We start from the raw sequence: 22,171 nt of genomic DNA, 5'->3' as shown, positions 1-22,171 counted from the left end.
ACAACTTCAACTCTGTCTATCTATCTATCTCTGTGTGTGTCTCCCTCTCTCTCCTCTCCTCACTCTCTCTCTGTCTCTCTCTTACTGTCACCCACATAAATGCACAGAGACGCTCTCAACATATCCATTATACAATCAACTGATGTAAGCAGACTGTGAACAAACATAAAACCAATCCCACGTTCGACCGATGTGAAGTAGCTAGTTTGCAGATGGCTGCTGCTCTCCAAGACCCCTGTCTGTCTAGCCCGTGTCATAACGGAGGTGTGTGTCTGGCCTTGAGCTCTGACCCCATGGGGTTTCGCTGCTCCTGTCCCCCCAACACCAAGGGACCAGTGTGTCACAGACAGCTGAGACAGGTATCCCTATGCCAGAGTCATAGACTAGTCAGTAGAGTCTACTTTACTGTATGTGCTGTACAATTGTCCGCTCATTAGAAAATAGAGTAGACACTTAGATTAGACTGAAATGCTGTGTGTGTGTGTGTGTGTGTGTGTGTGTGTGTGTGTGTGTGTGTGTGTGTGTGTGTGTGTGTGTGTGTGTGTGTGTGTGTGTGTGTGTGTGTGTGTGTGTGTGTGTGTGTGTGTGTGTGTGTGTGCGTGCGTGCGTGCAAGCGTGTGTGTGTGTGTGTGTGTGTGTGTGTGTGTGTACCTGCTTGTGTGTACCCTGTAAAATCCTCTCAGTGTGCATTTGTAATGGATTTTACTGTGTATGTTTTGTGTAGTTTTGAGGAAATTGCTTATTGTGTGTTTGGTTATCTGACAGGTCTCCAGAACATTTGAAATGCTTGAGGTGGGTCACAATCACAATAGAAAAAAGAGGGTCTGCAACCCCCTGTGCCTTTAAGGTTTGTGTTTGCCGTAGTTTGGTAGTGCATTTTCACTTTTCAGTCATGTGTTTGTACTCGCTTGATTACGTTGCTCTACGTTCTGAAATAATGGTTTTCAACTCTGGTCCTGGGTGCGACAGTAGGATTGGAATTTCATTTCTATTCTGGCAGGTAATAAACTCCATTGATATGGTTGTATCAAGGCTATGTCAGTCCTGGATTAGATAGTTAGAAAGCTAACAGTACTCTGGCTTTCCAGGATAAGAGTTGAGAACCACTGAACTAATGTTAGCTGTTGCTGCTCTGATAGCTGTGTTACTTGTAAATTGTGTTAGCTGCTTGTCCTGTGGCAGTGCTTGCTTATACAGTTTGGCTGTAGGGTAGTTTTAGCCTGCTCTATTGGGCGAGCCCAATAGCAGTGCTGTTAGTTGCTTTTGTCCTGTGTCAGTATCGTCTAGGGCTGCACAATGAATCAAAAAAGTGAAATGTCCAAATTCTTTTTATAATTTTTTGATTGAAAGAATAATGTTTCAATCAGATTCCTAGAATACTGACATCTTTCGTTATACTTTTCAATCTGTGAATCTACACATTTTGTGAGCTCAGATAACAAATTGTGCGAAATAAGCTGTGTCATCATATACTGTATCACAGTCGCAATCGCAATCTTAAAACGGGGAGGAAAATACTTCACAATCGTGCAGCCCTATTTCCCGACCGTACTGCTTGCCTTTAGACATTCTCTCAGTTTTGTTGGGGATAAAACTGGGTAAGAGGCCTTGTGTCTCCCCTCCCTACTCCCTAGGCATGTTGGGAGCCAATGCCAGAGAACAGCTGTCAGGCTGGGTGGCCATTTCAACGCCGCTGGGCTTTTAACCCCATTTCTGGCCTCTGTGAAGACTTCATCCACTGTACTGGAAACAGCAGCAACAACTTCCTGTCCCTGAATGCCTGCAGGGTCCAGTGTGTGTTAGGAGCGTGTTGCTTTCGCCAACCTAAGCAAGGCGTCCATGCCAGCCGCCAGGACGACGACCGATACGGATACAACATATCTAACGTGGACGGGACACTTGAGGTGTATTCCGCTGAAAGCTGGTACAGCAACATAGAGCTCAACCTGACCGAGCTGGAGGGCGTCGGGGAAGACGGCCGAAAGGAGCATTCGAAGGCACAACGAGAGCGCTCGGGGTCGGACTGCAGCCCGGATTTCGCTTACACCTGCGAACGCCTGTCCCTGACGCAGTGCCAGGTGCGGGTGAAGGAGCTCCCCGAGGAGGCCGAAGCCGTGAGCTTCTCCCGTGGAAGGACGTGCTCCGAAGTGAGCTGCAGCCAAGGCTGCGGCTGCCTTTCTCGGCGTCACCTCCGGAAGTACGGGGAAAGGTTCAGGCAGGGCTGCGAAGAGTGTGTGTGCACACACGGTGGAGTCGACTGCGTGTGTGCACACCTGACCCAGCGTAAAGAGATTAGGGATCTCACACTGAGAGAGAGGAAGATGTACCAGCGGGCGATCAGGAGACTCCGTGCCAAACCAGGTACAAGCTGCTAATTCTAATCACTTGCTCTGTTTTCATATAAACAAAATTAGTCGTTTTGTATGATTATATGTTTATTATTGTGTGTGTGTGTGTGTGTGTGTGTGTGTGTGTGTGTGTGTGTGTGTGTGTGTGTGTGTGTGTGTGTGTGTGTGTGTGTGTGTGTGTGTGTGTGTGTGTGTGTGTGTGTGTGTGTGTGTGTGTGTGTGTGTGTGTGTGTGTGCTGTGCAGCTGTGTGGGAGGGCTTTGCCCAGATGAGAGCTGAGTTCTCCCCTCAGGCAGGCAGTGATGCCTACTTCCTCCCCTGGCATCGCTACTTTCTGCGGCTAGTGGAGCGCGAGCTGCAGGCGCTGTCCTCATGCCAACTGGCGGTTCCCTATTTCGAGTGGACGGTGGATGCTGGCTCGATGCGCTCCTCAGCTGCTTGGCAGGCGGGGCTGTTTGGAGGGGATGGGGATCCAGGGTCAGGGTGTGTCCCCCAGCATCCTTTCCAAGGCTGGACTGCCCGCTCCCACTGGTCACCTTGTCTCAAACGGAGCTTCAACTCCACGGTTTGACTTTTGACTGCACTTAACCCATTAAGACCGGGAACGCATCTGTGTCATTTTTAGATTTCTTTGGCTATTCAAAAATAGCAGACCTATAGCTCTATGAGCTTGTAGATCTGCAATTTTTTTGAAAAATCGTGAAAATGTGTGCAAATCTTTGAATATATATATTTTTAAGCGAAAATTTTTAACTCAAATCTTTGCTTCTGGGGGTCCCTGGAATAACATATTTTGAGATGAGGGTCCGCGGCCAAATTTTGGGTGTCTTTGACATGAAAAAAGTTTGAGAACCACTGATATAGAAACACAACTGTTTTCAAAAAACTGTTAGGATTTAGAAGACATTTCTTGAATCCCCAGAAACTAAGATTTGAGTTACAAATGTTCGCTTTAAAAAACATAATATTCAAAGATTTGCACAAAGTTTTCGAGAATTTTCTAAAAATAGCAGATCTACAAGCTCATAGCGCGGCACTCGGTGCCACGCTATGAGCTTGTATATCTGCAATTTTTTTAATAGCCAAATAAATCTAAAAATGACACAGATGCTTTCCCGGTCTTAATGGGTTAATCATTTACTAGCCAGTATTGCAGTTATATCTCTGTGCTCTCTATATTTCTACCTAGCTTTTTAGCTGCTCTTATTTTCAGGTGTTCTCCTCAGGTGTGGCTGCCAGATGCGGTGACCTTGCAGATGATTGTGAATCAGGGTGACTTCCAGCTGCTCTCCCAGTCGCTGCAGGCCTTCTCTGGCCTTTTCCAGCTGTGGGTAGGCGGTCACATGGCCTCTCCTCTCGCGGCCTATGACCCTCTTTACCTCTCACACATGGCATTCATGGACAAACTCTGGACCCAGTGGCAGGAGAAACATCAGCGGATGGACTGGGTGAAGAATACTTATGAATACAATCAGGGTTCTAGAGACGGCCACACAATCGACAGCCATTCGCCTGCCAGAAAGAGGCATGTAAAAATGAAACCATTCGATGTCACCCCTGACGATGTCAGGTCTTCGCGGTGCGTGGTTTACGTGCCCATAACCATTGGCGCACCGTGCAACGTGACGATGTTTGAGAAACCCCCTCAAAGAAGTGACTACACAGACGACCACAACATTCAGAGACGTCACAAACACTACTTTGACAAGCGTAGTGGTATTGAGGGAAGCGATTTTGACCCCAACGGCTATGACCGCGACGGCTTTGACCGTAGCGGCTGGAACAGGAGGGGCTTTGGCATGGACGGCTTGAACCGCGATTTGATCGACAGAGAAGGATACGACGTGTCCGGTTTCAACCGCTACGGGGTGAACCGCTCCAACATCACGTGGTTCGGGATGCGTTGGGACGGGGTGTTTGAGAGCAAGGAGGAAGCCAACAACAGCGGACACAGGGACAGAGATGAAAGGAGGGAAGTAGAGCCGGACGAGGTCATGTCGGAGATCTTCAGCGACGGAGGCTATAGCGTCTATGGATTCGATCCGTTTGGGCTGGACCGGAGCGGTTTCGACGCATTTGGGTTTCGACCCGATGGCTACGACAAAGACAGCTGCAACTGGTTCCTCAATGGACCACACTACATGCGCTTCTATTTCCACACACAGCAACAGCTGATGGCGACCAGTACCCCAGCTCTAAAACGAATCACACGTACCTGCCCTCCAATCACCTCCCTTCCCCAACACTGGGCCACCCAGGAATGGATGGCTCTTGACCCTGAGCAGAGCAGCGCTCTGATTGGTCGACTCGAGCATGAGCGGATAGAGCAGAAGTGGGCTGATAGTGACGAATCTACAACAGCGACTCCTCGAAATAAATGGAATGTTTGGCTGCCAATCACACCTGACCACAGGTATTCCTACAAGCAGGGTATGAGCAGTGATACATGAAGTAGTGATTAGTGAGGGTGTTATCTTATAAACAACAACATAAACGTCTAATTTTTGTATGTGCATTTCCTTCTTCCTGTCTGTAGGTTGTGCTTTAAACTCCACTGGTTCAGCGGCTGTCCTCTTGGCTCACCTCCAATCACCTGCCCTGACCTCTGCAGCCAAGCCCGTTGTCACGGTTACCCTGAGGCTGTTTGCCATGTGCACAACTGCGGCTCATGTTTCACAGAGTGGCTGGATCCAGCTACAGGGAGCCATTTAATATGCAACGGCTGGTAACCTCTGGAATCTACGACTTCAGTACACGAGGATATACACTTTTATTACTAGAACAAGAAGAGAACTGGGGATCAGCCGGTCCTATAGTTGCACTATAAGGTGACCCCAGAGTTGTGGAAAGAAGTTCACAGACTGAGATGAAACATTGGAAAAATAGGAGACAGATAATGGATTCAAATGAAATGATAGACTTAAATGAAGGCAAATACATTAACAATATAATTATAGAACACAGCTTGTTTTTGACTTTTCTATTTCCCATTGGCAATGGCTCCGTTTGCACCTCCACATTAGCATTCTGAACTTAAAGCTGTACTTCGCAACTTTCCGGTCTTACCTTGGATTTGATCCTGGGTCACCCGTGCAAGTGCTGAAATCTTTACAGCTGAGCAAATATTGCCTGCTTTGCTCAGTGGAGAAATTGCATTTGGGCAGTTCAGGCAGTACCGCTTGTCAACCAGTAGTAGTCATACTCACCACATTTAGATACCACAGTAACCATTTCTCAGTAGAAGAGCAAAGAGACCAAATACCACAGCAGTTGTGTTAGTTATGTTGTATTACTTTACTCTTTGTGCTGGTTAGCACATGCGGTCTTCACCAACGAACGCCAGTGCTGTCTCTCTGCTGCCCAATGCTTCACTTGGCCCCAGGTCCACCCAAGCTCTTTCATTTCTTTCTCTACACATCTTCTCCATGTCTCTTTGGGTCTGCCTCGTTTTCTTTTTCCAGATGGCGTCCATCTCATGGCTAACCTTGGGATGGTACTTAATTGCGTCCATTCTGCAAACCACATCCACCTTTTGAACTTGAACACATTGGACAGTGGGGTCAGGCCTGTTCTCCTGTAAAGGGTTTCATTTTAGACTGTCGTGGGCCAGAATACCCTCAGTATTCTCCTACGTCATGCGTCTAGCTTGTGACAGATAGTCTGTGTCACTTTCCATGTTGTATTAACATACAAAAAGAAAGTTACGTAATTGAATTGTGCCTGGTTGATCTCTTTGCAGTGTAAAAAATATATTTGAATCGTAGGCTGTGTTATGGATAGTAATACCTGTCCATATCTGATACAAAGAAAGTGTGAATTCTGGATGGATCTGCTGCAGCAGAGATCTCAAGCGCATCCATCTGTTACAATAGAATTAAAAACACATGCAGTGGCAGTGTGATGTTAGCCTGGCGTCATTGTTGAGTCACAACACACACACACACACACACACACACACACACACACACACACACACACACACACACACACACACACACACACACACACACACACACACACACACACACACACACACACACACACACACACACACACACACACTGTAAACTGGGTTGTGTTTTCTCATGTTTATTGGGGAGACTGGAGGAATGTACATTCTGTACACTAAATATGCACTCACTAAACCACACTGTCCCTCCGAATTATTTTTATAGTCAGTCATTGTATGGCTTCTTTGTCTCCAGTGCCTGTCAATGGCTCCACCTCAAATACCCCAAATCCTGTGCTTAATTGTTCCTGCATGTGGTTGCTTCCAAGACTCCAATGGCACCATGTCAATACACTCTCATAGACACACATGCCCAGCACAGACTTTGATCTCGTGTATGCTCGGTTGGTCAGAGGAAATGCCTCTTGGCTGCTAGCACAGTAGGCAGCCTTGCTAGCCTCTGTGATTAAACACACACACACACACACACACACACACACACACACACACACACACACACACACACACACACACACACACACACACACACACACACACACACACACACACACACACACACACACACACACACACACACACACACACACACACATTGTTTCTTTCCCTTTGGTTAAGCTTTCATTAAAATGATTATCCACTGAAATGTCCGAGCTAAACCATGATCAACAGAGAAGGCTGCAGACAGCCTTTGCTAAAGAGTTTTTGAGTGACATTGCCTTTCAGTGTGTTAGGTTAGGTCTGTACTGTACTCACAGTATGAACAACTTCTGCAGCCACAGGGTTCAGATATGTTTGCCATTTGAGGAGGTTCTCCAGTGTAATCGACCCTGACAGTTAAACTCTCTCTCTCTCTCCATCAATCTCTCTCTCTCTCCTACAGTAAATCACCTTGGTGTTAATAGACTCACCAGTGGTAGTCTTTAATGCCAGGCACCTCTGTTTACGGTCACGGCCCATAAAGTGTGTGCGTGCGTGTGTGTGTGCGTGTGTGCGTTCGTGTGCAAAGGAGAACATGTGTGTTTTACATGACGAACATGTTCTTCTGTCATTATTGGCAAGAGAGCAGAGCCAGATGTTCCACGCTGACCTAGAGAGAGAGAGAGAGAGAGAGAGAGAGAGAGAGAGAGAGAGAGAGAGAGAGAGAGAGAGAGAGAGAGAGAGAGAGAGAGAGAGAGAGAGAGAGAGACAAGAGTAAAGAAGGTCATAAGGAAGAGAGCAGCAGTAATGATTAACACTCATGTACACATTCCTTGGGACCATTTCTGTCTCCTTTCTGTGTCACTCTGTCTTGGTGACGACAATGCAAATCATGCATGGATGCATGCCCATTCACATACGTATGTATGTACGCACACCCGTCGAAAAATCATACTGCATAATGTATATACAAAACCTAAAATGTATATCTACTGTAACTTGTGGCATGTCTGTTTTCCAGGGTGTGAGCCAGACAGTACACCCCATAATGTGTCATATAATACTATAGATGGCTGCCAGACCTGCACATGTAGGGTGAGTATTTTCAACATACCCACACGTTCGCACACATACGCATGCACTCATTATACCTTGATGAAGATATGACGTGGTCAAAAGGAGAACAACTGTGAGCGAGCGAGCCGCCGCGAGCATCCGTTCCATAGTTGTGGGCAGTTGAATGTAGGCTGTTTTCGCCAAAAAGCCATTCTCATCATTGGCGGTGTGGGCCATAGCAAAATATGACATTGGCAGCCAAAGAGTTAACATCCGCCCTTATTTGAAAACATTTTGTGTTTACTTTTCGTTTTTTACTTTCAACATATTTCTTTCTTTTGTCCTTCATTGTCTTGTTAAAAAAAAGATGGATGTACTCAGTCTGTACACTGTCAATACATAAATCTAAAATAAAGAAACAGGGCATCAGTGTAGGTTCGGTAGATAAATGGGTTAGCACAGATTAATGCATGATCCAAATCAAAACACAACATCAAAAAGGATAAGTCATGCTCACCTCACTTATACACATGCATCCACACGTATTATGAACACATGCTTACAGGCACACACACATTTATTAACACAATGGTACTTTATCATGTCTACACACTCCTCTATACTACCATAAACACTTAACTTCCATTTCCTCACCCTCCTGTTACCCCCTTGTCAGTGTGATATAACTATGATAGTGACGACAGAAGCGTTGACTCCCATTGTAAGAATGGAATGCGGAAGTTCTCTTTCTATCTCAATGAGGAGGTTCCAATGTTTGGAACTACAGGAGGCAACATCCTGCTTTGCGGCGAGATCAAAGCGTGACGCAACTCTCTCTCTCTCTATGGGTCTGCCCCCTGTCCCTCTCTCTTGGTAATAGGGCGGTAACAGGGAATGCTCTCCTCTCCCCTGCCCCCCGCTGGGCTGCAGTGAGAAGGAGTCGGTACCTGGAGAATGCTGTCCCAAATGCAGAGGTCAGTAGTACAACAATGTTGTGCCAAAACATACTGGAACGGTTAAGGACCTTTTTTTCAAGAACCGTTAGTAAGACCTTTTTCACGGCAGCCATATTGACATACAGTTGTGTAAATGTAACTTCCGTCACAGGTTTTTACCAATGATGTTAATTAAAGTTTTGTTCCATTTAGTGTGTCAGACATGCACAACAGCAGTTGTCGCTGACTCTGTTTAACCTGAATGGAACACAACCTTTATTAGTATCTTTGATCATATCTGTGAAATAAGTAGTATTTCACAACTATTTCTGTCAATATGGCTGTCGTGAAATGCCTTTCAACTGTGGCCTGACTTTCGTGCTCTCCACTTTTACTGTACTTCACCAGGCATTTCTGTTTTGGGATGTCATTCACGTAGCGACTTTTGATAGGACAGACATGCATAAATACATACATACATCTATACATACATACATACATACGTATATATACAGACAGACAATCCCTGTTAAAGATGGCTTGGCCTGCGACGATGCTGTAAAAACATCTAAGGTGACTGGACTGCCGACAATCTTTTTAGGATATGTTTTGTTGAATCAAATGTATGTAATATGATGGATGTCAGAGCACAGTGTATTTGATTATTCATTACAATCCCAACGCTCAGTAATTATTGTATACTTGTGCTGTAATATGTGTTTGTAGGCTGCACTCATTCTGGCATCCAGTATGACAATGGAGCCAAGTGGAGATCAGTGGAAAGGCCCTGTGATGTCTGCTACTGTGAGGTGGGTCAGTCTGTGATGTCTGCTACTGTGAGGTGGGTCAGTCAGTCAGTCTGTGATGTCAGTCTGTGATGTCAGTTACTGTGAGGTGGGTCAGTCAGTCAGTCAGTCAGTCTGTCTGTGATGACTGTTGCACCCATCTTTTTTGGTGAGCGACTGGAATTTTGGAGTTGGCACAAGAATTCGAACAAAATCTATAGATATTGAAACACATATGGAAGGAACTTGCCAAGTCAGAGTTTGGCTCATTATTTAATCATATACTGTATTATTAGACAAGTAGAATAATCATAATCAACTTATGTGTACCCACATTTTGAATGTTATATTTATGCCAATGTTTCTGCCACTTTCTTCAGATTCACTTAATTGTTGTGACATAGTGTGATGATGTGTTGAGGCAGATTTGCTCATGTATTTTATGTGGTTCTGTTCAGGAGGGCCGTGTTCACTGTGAGAGGGAGAGCTGCCAGACTCCCTGTAAAAACCCCACATCCCCTCCTTCTGGTAGCTGCTGTCCTGTTTGCCATGGTGGGTTCCTTTGCCCTACTGCAGTGATTCTAGTTTCAGAAGTTTGATAGATTTTAGGCTTGTCAAATAAGATTGATTGGAGAATCATAATAGTGTTGATGTTGACAGCAAATTTTGATTACGTTTTTTGAATAACATTCTGTTTAGTTTCAGTCATATTTTAGTCATCCGAAATGTTTTACTTTTAGTCTAGTTTTAGTCGACTAAATATCATAAGATTTTAGTCGACTAAATCTACAGTTGATTTTTTCGACTAGAATTTATTTTTGGCGGGCCGTGATGCCATTGAAATGATTTTCACTTAGCTGCATGCCGAAAATAGCTGATCCACAAGCTCACAGCGTGTCGCAGTAGATCAGATATTTTCGGTCTGTGACACCCGCACGCACCCATGATGACTTGTCTTAGTTCTACGGGATCTCTTCTCCACTAGTCCCACCCTAACATTTTAGTCTAGTTTTTATTTGTTGACGAAATTGTCAATTTATTTAGTCATAGTTTTAGTCATCATAGCTTAGTTTTTATTTAGTTTTCGTCAGTGAAAAAAGGTAGTCGACGAAAATTTTTCGTCATAGTTTTAGTCGACGAAATCAACACTGGTACATAACAAAGGGTAATACAAATAAGAAATCCCCAAGTTTGCAAGAATATGCACACATTGCAAATGACACATAACATCCAAGAAAACAAAAAGACAGAACAAAAGCCAAAAAAGATAAAAAATACATATATATTGTTCCATTTTATAAAACAATAAAATGGAACAAAAATATGAACACAAGACAGTAATCAGTAAATAAAAAGCCCCCCACCCCACCCTACCCCACCCCATCCCACCCAACTGGCTACAGTCCCCCATTTCATATGATTTTTATCCATGGGACCCCAATCTAAACTGTGTGTGTGTGTGTGTGTGTGTGTGTGTGTGTGTGTGTGTGTGTGTGTGTGTGTGTGTGTGTGTGTGTGTGTGTGTGTGTGTGTGTCTGTGTCTGTGTCTGTGTCTGTGTGTGTGTGTGTGTGTGTGTGTGTGTATGTGTGATACAGGCTGTGGTGTGAATGGTCATGACTTCCCTAATGGAGCTGTGATCCCTGGTGGAGACCATTGTCAGGATTGTTCATGTGTTGTAAGTCAATAAGCACACAGACACACACACGCACACGCACGCACGCACACACACACACACACACACGTAAGTCTATATCAATTAAGTATCTCAGATACTTAACCTTTTATTTCTTTTCAATGAAATATATGGTTATTTACAAAGCATGTGTGATTCATCAGGTAGTAAAATACAAAGAGAGACAGGAACGATTATGTTATCAACAAGAACTGTGGTGTGTTTTGCCCGACGTTATCCATGCCTATTTCAAATTTCTGTCCGAGTCGCTTGAGCGTTTTGAGTGTGTTTTCTCTTCTAGAATGGAAACGTGGTATGTTCTCCCCTGTCCTGTCCTGTGCTGTCTTGTCCAAACCCTGTGTACCGTCCTGGAGACTGCTGTCCACGGTAACAAACCAGCATGCATTACAACTTGGCCTTTTCTGGATTCCTTAAACATCATTACATCACAGTACATAACTGCACTCTTTCTTTGAACTTTGTGAATACCGGTATGACTATTAATGCAGGATTCACAGAGGTACTGGAAATACCTGATATGGAGAGGATATGAGAGTCCTTGCATAAATGTACACATACTGTAGCATAGTAACATGTTTAAATGAATTTGTTTTTTATTTTCACTTTTCATTTAATCTTCTGAAATAGCGAGATGCAGCAAAAACTCATCTACCTTGCTTGAAATGTTCATACATTGAAAACTTTGAAAACTTGTCCAAACCCTGTATATGAAAAGTGTTTAGTGCCATCTAGTGGTGCAGTTGAGACACTTGTGTAACAGTGGAACACAGGCTATTTTTAAGTCACAGGCAGCAAAAAGCGAAATAAAACAAATATTCATCAAGTGTTTCTTGTGTCTTTAGATGTGACAAGTGTGAATATGAGTCTAAAGTGTATCTGGATGGGCAGACCTTCCCATCCAGGACAGACTCCTGCCGCCGCTGTCACTGCTCTGTGAGTACACACTGGGAAAAGGCATATTGTATGTGGTTCTGTAATATTCTATCCATTATCATCATGTCTGTCTATTTATTATCTGCCTGCATGTCTGACTGCCTGAGGGAAAGCCCATTTAAAACTGGCTGTGCTATAAAATACCAGCCACCCAGACAGATTCTTATAACCCTGGGGCTAGGGAAACTCCATTTAAATGTCAGTGTACTTTCAAGGATTACCAGATGTCAATTCTGAAAATAATTAGGCCTAAAAATCCTAAAGTATACTTAAGGAATGTGAGGTTTTATCCAAACAATGGCATGTTTGTTTAATAGCTGTATCTGTGTGAGTTCTCGTTTCACCATGAGAGGTCCTGAACTCATCTGCCTTTGATAGGGAGGTAAAGTGTCTTGTGAGCATATGGATGCGTCGTCATGTCCCACTCCGCCCTGCAGTCACCCTGCCAAGATCAGAGGACAGTGCTGTCCTACCTGTGACAGTGAGTATATACTTGTATATCTTGAAGAGAAACATACGCACGTTACCCATGTATTCTTTGTTTAATTTTCTTGCATTTTAGTCTTCATTCCCTTTGTCTAAGATAACATGAAAATGAGCTTATTAGTGTATCGTGAATCTTTTCACAGAGTGTGAATATGACAGGAGGGTGTATGCTGATGGTAAAGCCTTCAGCCCTCCTGGGAGTGGACCCTGCTTGCAGTGTAGGTGTAAGGTGAGGATGGATGTTCAGGAAACGGCTCCGCAAAAACGCCTCTCATTTAATGCCAAAACAAGACCATGCTTCTGCTCTGGGGGGACTTTTCAGTCCTCAGACACTGAAAGGGAAAGGAAGCCTTGAATGGGCATCGTTATATTTGCATTAAATTAAATCCGTTTTTTAACAGTCTGAAACCTTACGTTTGATTATAAATCTGCTGTCATACTGTAGGTCTCCATATTCATACCCCAAACTTTCAAACTTTCAGGGAGGTAATGTGATATGTCATGAGGAGAGGTGTCCTCCTGTCCAGTGCTCCAACCCCATTATAGACCCTCAGCTCTGCTGCCCCATCTGCAAAGGTACATACACAAACGCACGCGCACACACACACCAAAAGAATAAAGAGAAGAGAATCAGCCAAACTTTGTCTTTCTTTATAGCGTGTGTGTTGGAGGGTACCGAGTATGAAGACGGCTCCCAGTGGCATCCAGAGGGCCCCTGCTCCAGCTGCTCATGCGTGAACGGAGAGACTGTGTGTACACACACACAGTGTCCCCCTACTGACTGCCAGCACCCCACCAAAAACACTGGTAGGAATGTGTGTGTGTGTTTGTGTGTGTGTGTGTGTGTGTGTGTGTGTGTGTGTGTGTGTGTGTGTGTGTGTGTGTGTGTGTGTGTGTGTGTGTGTGTGTGTGTGTGTGTATGTGGCTCTCTGTCTGTCAGTCCGCCTCTGTGTCTGGATGTATTAAGGGACCAGCTTTTCCTGATATTGAAGGCAAAAGCATTAAATATCAGGGTCTCTCGCGAAGCCAGAACTTGACGAGACAGAAGGAGGTCTGTCAGTGCAAAGATTAAATTACTGTAGCTTATTGACTGAGCAGTGATGCATGTATTTGGTTTCCTGGAGGACCATGCGTTTACATGTATCATTAGGCCCAATAATCATATAAATGATATACTTTATCTTTAGCTGATCTAGAAGCTCACAACAGCTTGCATTGCTACACGTTGTGAGCTTGTAGATTGTCTATTTTTGCTATTCTTTGTATTACTTTATAGTACTTTATATTGGGTTTAAGTGGTTAATTTGTGTTTTTGTGCATGTTTGTCTGCCTCTGTGTTGATAATATATATAGTATACTCTACTGTATGCACAGTATAATGTCTGCATGTATATAATGTCTACCACAGGTTCCTGTTGTGCCGGGTGTGACAGCTGCACCTACAACCATCGCATCTATGGCAACAGACAGAGGTTCACCACCCCTGATCAGCCCTGCCACGTCTGTACCTGTCTGGTGAGAATATGAGGGCCCTTTGATGTGGGGAAAAGCACACTGAATCAGCCCCGAAGAATGATTTCGTACTTTGACTTTATATCACTGACACCTTGGGCTGTCACGATTACAAATATAAGTTGACGATTAATTGTCACACAAATAATGTCGATTAACGATTTAATTGTGTCTCTGTCGTTGAACATTGTTGGAACATTGTGAATAAAAATCACATTTCTGTTTGGCTTTTAGCTTTCGTAAACAAAGGTTGCACAGGGCAGATATGACAAATAACACATATTTAATTAATTACACTATTAATTAAACATTAATAGTGGAAATATTCGTAGTAGAAGTAGATCTGCTATTTCCACTATTTTTGTTATTTTTTCTAAATATATGAACATTTTTAACATGAAAATGATTATGACGATTATGACAATTGTGCAAAAAATAATTGCTAATATCTCAAATAATTGCAATTAGGCAATTATGTAATAATTGTGACAGGCCTACTGACACCTCTATAACGCCCCATTCTCAGGATGGTACTGTGGAGTGTAAGAGAAGACCCTGCCCGCCACTCAACTGCACCAACTCTCACACGCCAGCTGGAGAGTGCTGCCCTAAATGTCCAGGTAACCAAAATAATGCATGGAATATAGGTTTGTGAAAGCATGGGACGCTTCCAAGGGCGTAGGGCTGACATTTGTTGATTGACCCCTTAAACCCAATATGCTTCAGTTGACCAGGGTTTCCCTGGACTCCACATTTAGAACCAGTGTTCAAAGTGGCTCCCCTTATCAATTGCACATCTCAGTACATATGGTTATTTATAGGCTTGTAACGATTTATCGTAAATCGATTCAAATCGATTCAAACTGGTGACAATTTAAATCGATTTAATACAAAAAAGAATCGCGATGCAAACAGCAGAGGGCACAATCGAGACAAGACAGAAAAAAGAAGAAAATACAGGATCTTTTGATAGAGAATTGATCAAAAAAGTTTTCAGTCATTTGCTATAGTATTGAAAATAGTTTAAGAGAAAACACAGTATTGTAAAGAAAATACTGGATTTGTGTTAGAGAAATAATTAAACAATTTAATGAGTGAATCGTTGCCTCGTTATTTACTCCTAAAATAAAATATTCCTTTTGTGTGCAATCCATAGACTGTTCCTTTGAAAACCGCATATTCGTGGACGGCGAGGCGTTTCCTAACCCTGTGAGCGGGTGCGAGGAATGTGTGTGTGTGGAAGGCAGGGTCGACTGCCATCCGCCACCATGCCAACGGCCCAACTGTAATGCCCCTCTGGCTGGAACATGCTGTCACAACAACTGCAACGGTACAAAGTTCGATGTTTGCCCTCTAGAAATACAGTACAATGTCCGACAAATGAGCAGAGGACCGGTGGTGTAAAGTAACTAAGTGCATGTACTCAAAAGTACATTTTTAATTTCTGACTTTTACTTTTAACAGAGTATGTCTACATTGCAGTATTGATATACCCATTCAATTCTTTGTGTGTCCTCTACATTTAGGCTGCAGCTATGCCGGGAAGGAGTATCCCAATGGACAAGAGTTCCCCCACCCGACTGACCCATGCAGGACCTGCAACTGTATTGTAAGAGTAGAAATGGCGGCAATTCAACTGTGACAAGTCTTTACCCAGAAGTACAGGGAATATAGGGTCTGATGATGTGTAATATTGTGTAGAATGGAAATGTCCAGTGTCTGACGAAGAGGTGCCCGCCACTACAGTGTTCCAACCCCAACAACCTGCCTGGAGACTGCTGCCCCCAGTGTCCTGGTAAGGAACCACAAGAATTCCTGCAGGGAACAGAAGTTAGAAAGAATTCTGGGGCGTTAGGTTGTGGTTTGAATAGTTTTGCCCAAAATATAAAATCTCATTTGAAAAAAAGGGACATCATCAACTGTAACTGTATGATAAATACATAATATACAGTCATTGTAACTAAAGATAATCATGGTAGTAATGATACTTTTTAACTAGCACTGATAATTTATCATAACATTATAATACTTTTACACATTGGAACCCTTAGAGTTACTGAGAGATGGAACTGAGAATGCCCTTGCCCCCCTCTCCCAAAAAAATACCTCTTCAGAATGCTTTATTTTGTATTCTGTCAGCGGCTCCTTTGGACTGTGTGCACGGACAACAGACCTACAGACACAATCAGCGTTTCTACGATCCGGCGGATGCCTGTCACTCATGTCTCTGCTCCAATGGGACGGTTCACTGTCAACGCAAGCCCTGCCCACATGCTCATTGCTCCCATCCAATCACGCAGCAGTGCTGCCGGACCTGCGAAGGTACAACACACACACACACACACACACACACACACACACACACACACACACACACACACACACACACACACACACACACACACACACACACACACACACACAAAATATAGAATATTAAAAATGTTCAATTATGATGACAAGAATTCTCAGCACACATTATGAAATGTCCTGCTTGCTCATGTTAACAACACATTCTTTACGCTCTTTACCATTCTGTACAAATCTTGTGAATCTCTTTCCCTCTGCCAGGCTGTCTGTATGATGGGCGAGAGCGAGCTAGTGGGGAGACATGGGATGACCTGTCAGACCCGTGTGGAGTGTGTGTGTGCCGCGAGGGCTCCGTCAAATGTGAGCGCAAGCGATGTCCCCCAGCCAACTGCAAATACCCTGTCCAGAGGAAATGCTGCATGACCTGTGATGGTGAGTGAGTGAGTGGGTGGGACAGTGTTTACAATTACAATTTACAATCAATTTACAGTTTAGGCATTTAGCAGACACTCTTAATCCAGAGCGATTTGCAGTAAGCAAGATAGACACGAGGATCATAGGTAAACCAAGAACCTATCATCAGTCTAAACAGTATAATATAAAATAATAATGTACATTGAAACTATACACACTATAGGATGCCAGGTCTACAAATGAACCTGGCATCTGTCTACACAACATGCTAAATTACATTTTAGCCTTTGCATGAGCCTGCAAGGTTGTCAAGGCTAGGGCAAGTGCTGCGAGCTAAGGTGGAGTCTGAAGAGGTGAGTCTTCAGATTACGGCGGAAGATTGGGAGTGAGTCTGCAGTTCTAACTGCAATGGGGAGTTCGTTCCACAGTTGGGGAGCCAGAAGGGGAAGCATAGGTCTAGCCATACATACATACAGTATGTTTAGACCCCACTGGTGCCACTTTTTGGTGCACTGCAATATCCAGAGTGTGAAAATGGTCCTGGACCTGTAACGGCATGCGACCATAGTATGATCAAATTCATCAGCCAATGATAACATTGCATATCCTTCCTATAACTATTATATTTTATCTCTGTATATCTGTCTCATTCTCTCCAAATGGCTCCAGAGTCACTTAGAGCAACAGAACAGAGGAATCATCCTAGCCTAGCATCACAGCCACCGACATCTCTCACTACGTCTCTCCTCTCTCTCTCTCTCTCTCTCTGTCACTCTCTCTCTCCTCTGTAGGTTGCATGTTTGATGGCCGAGAGCAACCTGATGGCTTTGAGTTTGTCAGTGCCACTGATCCCTGCAGTGTGTGCACGTGTTACGGAGGGGAGGTGGTCTGCACTCGGCTACCATGTTACCAAGAGTGCACTCACGCTGTCACCCTACCTGGACAGTGCTGTGGAGAATGCAACCGTATGTACATATTATCACATCACTGCATGAACCACATTAACCTTAGCCTCCCTATTTTGAGCATGTCATATAGGCGAAATTGTTCAAACCTTTTCAAAAATAGTGAAAATAGCCAATTCACAAGCTCACTGAGCTTGTGGATTGGCTATTTTTGCTGCGCAACAACATTTTACAGGAATAGATGTGTCATAAGCGCCCCACTTCCCTGTTCACAGTAACCGACTTTGCTGGAGGACTGGATGCCGCTTATTAATTTGGGTATCTTAACGGTTAAGATACCCAAATTAATAAGCGGCATCCAGTCCTCCAGCAAAGTCACTTAAGCAGACGTAATCAATCTACGGGGACCTCCATAACGCAGTCAAGATGCGTTGGTTAAGACTTAACCAACGCATCTTGACTGCGTTATGTAGGCCCCCATAGATTGATTACGTCTGCTTAAGTGTTTGACACATAAGCACAGCGTCGCTGTGAATGGAATGTCCGTAACTTGCAACCACATAATTATACAACATATACCCGAATCTCACAGCGCCTTTCGTCCTACACTCTCCCTCTCAGCTTTCCTATCGTCTGCCTTGAAAAGCCCAAAGGACAATGAACTGCCACGTCCACTTCTAACAATGTATCAACTAGTTTGTTGTAACTATAACGATGTTCTGTTGTGCCTTCATTGTTTGTTGCCATTGTCATGCAATGGTTATGTAACCGTGTCTTCATGTCATACTGTAGGTTGTTTCCATAACAATGTAGTTCTAAAAAATGGACAGTCCTTCCCTGACCCGAGTAACCCCTGCTCTGAGTGTACCTGCCAGGTAGCACGCATGCACACACACACACACACACACACACACACACACGCACACACACACGCACACACACACACGCACACACACACACACACGCACACACACACACACACAGTATTTTGACGGTGTACCGTGCAAAGTACCCGATGTCTTTCCCTGCAGAGCGGCTCAGTGAGATGTTCGAACAAACGGTGTCCTCCAGCCCTCTGTCCGAACGCTGTCACCAACCCCTGTGGCTGCCCTGTCTGTGAAGGTATACCAGCACCGTACAAACCACCATAATGTACCAGCGAATACACACAGAAGTGGGTGCGTGACTGAAAAATACTCGTTTTTCCACATCTAGGTTGTCTCTTCGACGGTGTGACCTACGTTGATGGACAGGTCCTTCAAAGAGGAGGATGTCAGGAATGCAGATGTTCAGTGAGTTTGGATTCAGTGATTCATTGCAGGAGTGGTTCTCACTCACAGCATGAAATCGCATACTATTTATGACAAATTACTTTTAGTATGTCCGAAAGCTTAGTAGCTACTAAATAGTATGTGATTCAGGCAATTTTGTAGTTTATGTCCGAAGTGAAAGCATTTAGTACTGTAGATACTATACAGTAGGCTGAAAATGGCGTACTTTAATGTGTGATTTCGGACCAACCTTTGTCTAATCAGGGTCAAATTAGATCTGAAGGAAAACCCTTACTGGTAGGATAATATTAAAACCAGGGGTATGATTGGGCGATATGGAAAAATATTATGATATTTTCGACCGATTGCTTCGATATTGATATTGTGACATATCACATTGTGACAATAATATATTTTTGGGGAAATAGTGAAAATACTGTAGCAGATCTAAAAGCATGTGTGTATGTCTGTTTGTTTTTGTGGGAAAAAGGAAGCAATCCATATACTTGAACGGAAAATGTATATTTGTATCGTGTGCTGAACAATAAAAATATTTGAAACAAAACCATAAAAAGACAACACTTCTAATTGTATCACGATATTACAATCCAAAATCCCTGACATTATCTAGTTTCATTGCCCCAAGCAAGGGTCTCCCATGGCCATGGTTGGAAAACATTGCGTTACATCATCACTCCAACAGTGTGTGTGTTTAAACTTTTTGTGCACGCAGAGAGGTGAAGTGGTGTGTGCCCAGCGGAGGTGTCCCGCCGTGGCTTGTCCTCACCCTGCGTTGGACGGCTGTGCGTGCGCAGAGTGTGATGGATGCAGCTTTAACGGGCGAGACTGTATTAACGGAGAGCGCTTCACACACCCGACAGACCGCTGTCAGCTCTGCTCCTGCCTGGTAATCAAACACATCTAATGTATTATCCACTGTATTATCCACGTTTCTGCCAGAAAACTTTACTTGCGGCTTTATGCCGTCATATTCAGTGTGTGTGTGTGTGTGTGTGTGTGTGTGTGTGTGTGCGTGTGCGTGTGCGTGCAGAATGGCGGTGTGGTATGTGTGCCCGGATCCTGCCCGGCTGTGTCGTGTACTCGTCCTGTGACACCACGAGGGGAGTGCTGTCCCGTTTGCACAGGGGTGTGTCTGCATCAGGGGATAGAGCACGAGTCCGGCTCCTCCTTCAGCCCACCTACTGACCCCTGCTCCACCTGCAGCTGTCTGGTCAGTCACACACACACACACACACACACACACACACACACACACACACACACACACACACACACACACACACACACACACACACACACACACACACACACACACACACACACACACACACACACACAGACTCTCACTGGATGATTGTGCAAATGATCACATAACACATGTGAAAAAACTGTACTTTGTAAGGACTAACAAGGCAAATATTGAACTGCATTAAAGTATACATACTTCGTGTGTTGTCACAACTGGTATCACTTTGTGTATTGGCCATTGTGAAACATTACAGGGGTGCCACATAGCACATAGCAAAGACACTTCTTTAATGCAGTGCAATATTTGCCTTTTTAGACGTTAGAAAGTGCTTTTATGTAACCACATTTTGTCCTATAATTTAAGGTTGTGGTTGATTAGTTTGCTTGTCATTTTCCTCCCCCACCACCACCCTACTATATCGTATCCCCCTTTTCCATTCCTGTTTTTCCTTTTATCTTCTCCGTTCCCAGTTTGTCTGTCACGTCTCTCGTTTAGTCATTCTAGAACGTGTCTCTGTCCTCTTCTTCCCTCCTTGTCCGGTCAGAACGAGGTGGCGACGTGTCACAAGAGGCAGTGTCCGCGCCAGTGTTCCCATCCCGTCCCCTCGGACGCCTGCTGCCCTGTGTGTGACGCCTGCCTGTACGAGGGTGTGGTCCACGCTCACAGACACACCTTCACTCCCTCGTCTAACCCCTGCCAGCGCTGCACGTGTGTCAGGGGCACTGTCACCTGTGTGCCCCTCGTCTGCCCACCGACCCCCTGTTCTCGACCTGTCACTCAGCCGGGACAGTGCTGCCCTCAGTGCACAGGTAGAGCTTGATTGTCAGAATGTACTCTGTGCAGTGTGTTCATTAAGCTATATCACACAAGAGGGAGTTCTGTTGTGTTGTATACAGTATATGAGGATGGCTATGATTAGATCATCACAGCTGTGCTGATATTCAGGACAACAGCACCACTTTGAGTGTGATATTGTTTTTATACAACATCAATGGTACTGCTGAACCAGGGAAAAAGAGAATAGTAGTAGTAGAAGTAAACCTTGGAACAGGTGTTGTTGACTAGACAGCAACAGAAGCTTGTGAAGTTAAACACTCTATGGTCCAAATACAATTAGAACAGAAATAATTTTGAACAGATTGGATTCTAAAAAAACACTTCAGTGAAAGATTAGAGCCAGGCACAAACTTAGAAGAAAAAAAATTACATACTTTTTTTTTGTACCAAGAGACTTCTCAGTCTGAGTTCAAGGCATTTATCTTACCATTGTACCACCGTGGTATACTCAACTAGTATAAGACACTTCTCAGTCAGATTTTTGAACTCATAATCTCTGCTTTGTAAGGCATTTATTTACTGTACCACTTACAACCAATGAAAAATATGTATTAACAGGTCACTTCTGTGTAATGATGAATAGGAGTTTGTCTTTCTCTCTCTCACTCTCTCTCTCTGCTTCATTCTCTCTCTCAGTGTGTATGCTGGAGGGACAGGAGTACGGTGAGGGACAGACTTGGACCCTCAGTTCCAACCGCTGCTCTACATGCATCTGTCAGGTCTGACTCTACACTCTGATCTCTTTTTCTTCCTTCTCCATCCACATCTTTGTGTGTGTGTGCTGTATGTGCTGATAAGTGTGTGTTCTCCAGGCAGGAGAGGCCCGGTGTGCGTCTCCAGAGTGCCCCAAGCTGACCTGTATGCACCAGGTGACCGATCAGGGAGCATGCTGTCCCCGCTGTAGAGGTAACGCTGTGAGCCCTGTGTTCAGTCTCAGTCTGAAACAATTGATTGATTGATTGAATACGTTATTAGCAGGTTTGTTAACAGTACAGGTAGTACAGTCAAAGGTTATGCTAACACAAAAAG

General features: G+C 44.2%; 2 protein-coding genes across 3 annotated transcripts in view; both read left to right on the top strand.

Annotated features, from left to right (window-relative positions):
• Nucleotides 1-22,171, top strand: part of kcp (kielin cysteine rich BMP regulator) — a 44,658-nt gene that overhangs the window by 10,420 nt on the left and 12,067 nt on the right. The window contains exons 6-32 of the mRNA XM_080437406.1: nucleotides 7,756-7,829; nucleotides 8,671-8,764; nucleotides 9,452-9,534; nucleotides 9,969-10,062; nucleotides 11,107-11,186; nucleotides 11,485-11,570; nucleotides 12,047-12,137; nucleotides 12,516-12,618; nucleotides 12,767-12,852; nucleotides 13,106-13,199; nucleotides 13,281-13,430; nucleotides 14,032-14,138; nucleotides 14,662-14,755; nucleotides 15,292-15,465; nucleotides 15,662-15,744; nucleotides 15,837-15,930; nucleotides 16,275-16,457; nucleotides 16,707-16,877; nucleotides 17,651-17,824; nucleotides 18,557-18,639; nucleotides 18,796-18,886; nucleotides 18,980-19,056; nucleotides 19,769-19,942; nucleotides 20,087-20,266; nucleotides 20,850-21,114; nucleotides 21,779-21,861; nucleotides 21,955-22,048. Coding sequence (XP_080293532.1) covers nucleotides 7,756-7,829; nucleotides 8,671-8,764; nucleotides 9,452-9,534; nucleotides 9,969-10,062; nucleotides 11,107-11,186; nucleotides 11,485-11,570; nucleotides 12,047-12,137; nucleotides 12,516-12,618; nucleotides 12,767-12,852; nucleotides 13,106-13,199; nucleotides 13,281-13,430; nucleotides 14,032-14,138; nucleotides 14,662-14,755; nucleotides 15,292-15,465; nucleotides 15,662-15,744; nucleotides 15,837-15,930; nucleotides 16,275-16,457; nucleotides 16,707-16,877; nucleotides 17,651-17,824; nucleotides 18,557-18,639; nucleotides 18,796-18,886; nucleotides 18,980-19,056; nucleotides 19,769-19,942; nucleotides 20,087-20,266; nucleotides 20,850-21,114; nucleotides 21,779-21,861; nucleotides 21,955-22,048 — 3,162 coding nt within the window. The remainder of the gene's footprint in view (nucleotides 1-7,755; nucleotides 7,830-8,670; nucleotides 8,765-9,451; nucleotides 9,535-9,968; nucleotides 10,063-11,106; nucleotides 11,187-11,484; nucleotides 11,571-12,046; nucleotides 12,138-12,515; nucleotides 12,619-12,766; nucleotides 12,853-13,105; nucleotides 13,200-13,280; nucleotides 13,431-14,031; nucleotides 14,139-14,661; nucleotides 14,756-15,291; nucleotides 15,466-15,661; nucleotides 15,745-15,836; nucleotides 15,931-16,274; nucleotides 16,458-16,706; nucleotides 16,878-17,650; nucleotides 17,825-18,556; nucleotides 18,640-18,795; nucleotides 18,887-18,979; nucleotides 19,057-19,768; nucleotides 19,943-20,086; nucleotides 20,267-20,849; nucleotides 21,115-21,778; nucleotides 21,862-21,954; nucleotides 22,049-22,171) is intronic.
• Nucleotides 5-6,716, top strand: LOC308091722 (uncharacterized protein). Of its 2 annotated transcripts, XM_080437411.1 has the most exons (5): nucleotides 5-359; nucleotides 766-2,361; nucleotides 2,593-2,912; nucleotides 3,574-4,760; nucleotides 4,884-6,716. In XM_080437411.1, exons 2-5 carry the CDS (start codon nucleotides 1,650-1,652, stop codon nucleotides 5,074-5,076), a joined length of 2,412 nt encoding a protein of 803 aa, XP_080293537.1. In that variant the 5' UTR covers nucleotides 5-359; nucleotides 766-1,649; the 3' UTR covers nucleotides 5,077-6,716. The 2 variants fall into 2 exon arrangements, with proteins under 2 accessions (XP_080293537.1, XP_080293536.1); XM_080437410.1 differs by having other exon boundaries at nucleotides 5-2,361; nucleotides 3,574-4,777.

Source organism: Gymnoscopelus braueri, assembly GCF_963280865.1.
Source record: "Gymnoscopelus braueri genome assembly, chromosome: 9".
Classification (NCBI taxonomy): domain Eukaryota; kingdom Metazoa; phylum Chordata; class Actinopteri; order Myctophiformes; family Myctophidae; genus Gymnoscopelus; species Gymnoscopelus braueri.
This window is presented reverse-complemented; position numbering and strand designations above follow the sequence as displayed.

What these genes read in the sequence shown, in the direction of transcription:
- LOC308091722 (XM_080437411.1), top strand. Translation starts at nt 1,650, where the DNA reads ATGCCAGAGAACAGCTGTCAGGCTGGGTGGCCATTTCAACGCCGCTGG. An exon ending in AACGGAGCTTCAACTCCACG is followed by an intron (nt 2,913 to 3,573) that starts GTTTGACTTTTG and finishes TGTTCTCCTCAG; the next exon opens with GTGTGGCTGCCAGATGCGGT. An exon ending in CCAATCACACCTGACCACAG is followed by an intron (nt 4,761 to 4,883) that starts GTATTCCTACAA and finishes TCCTGTCTGTAG; the next exon opens with GTTGTGCTTTAAACTCCACT.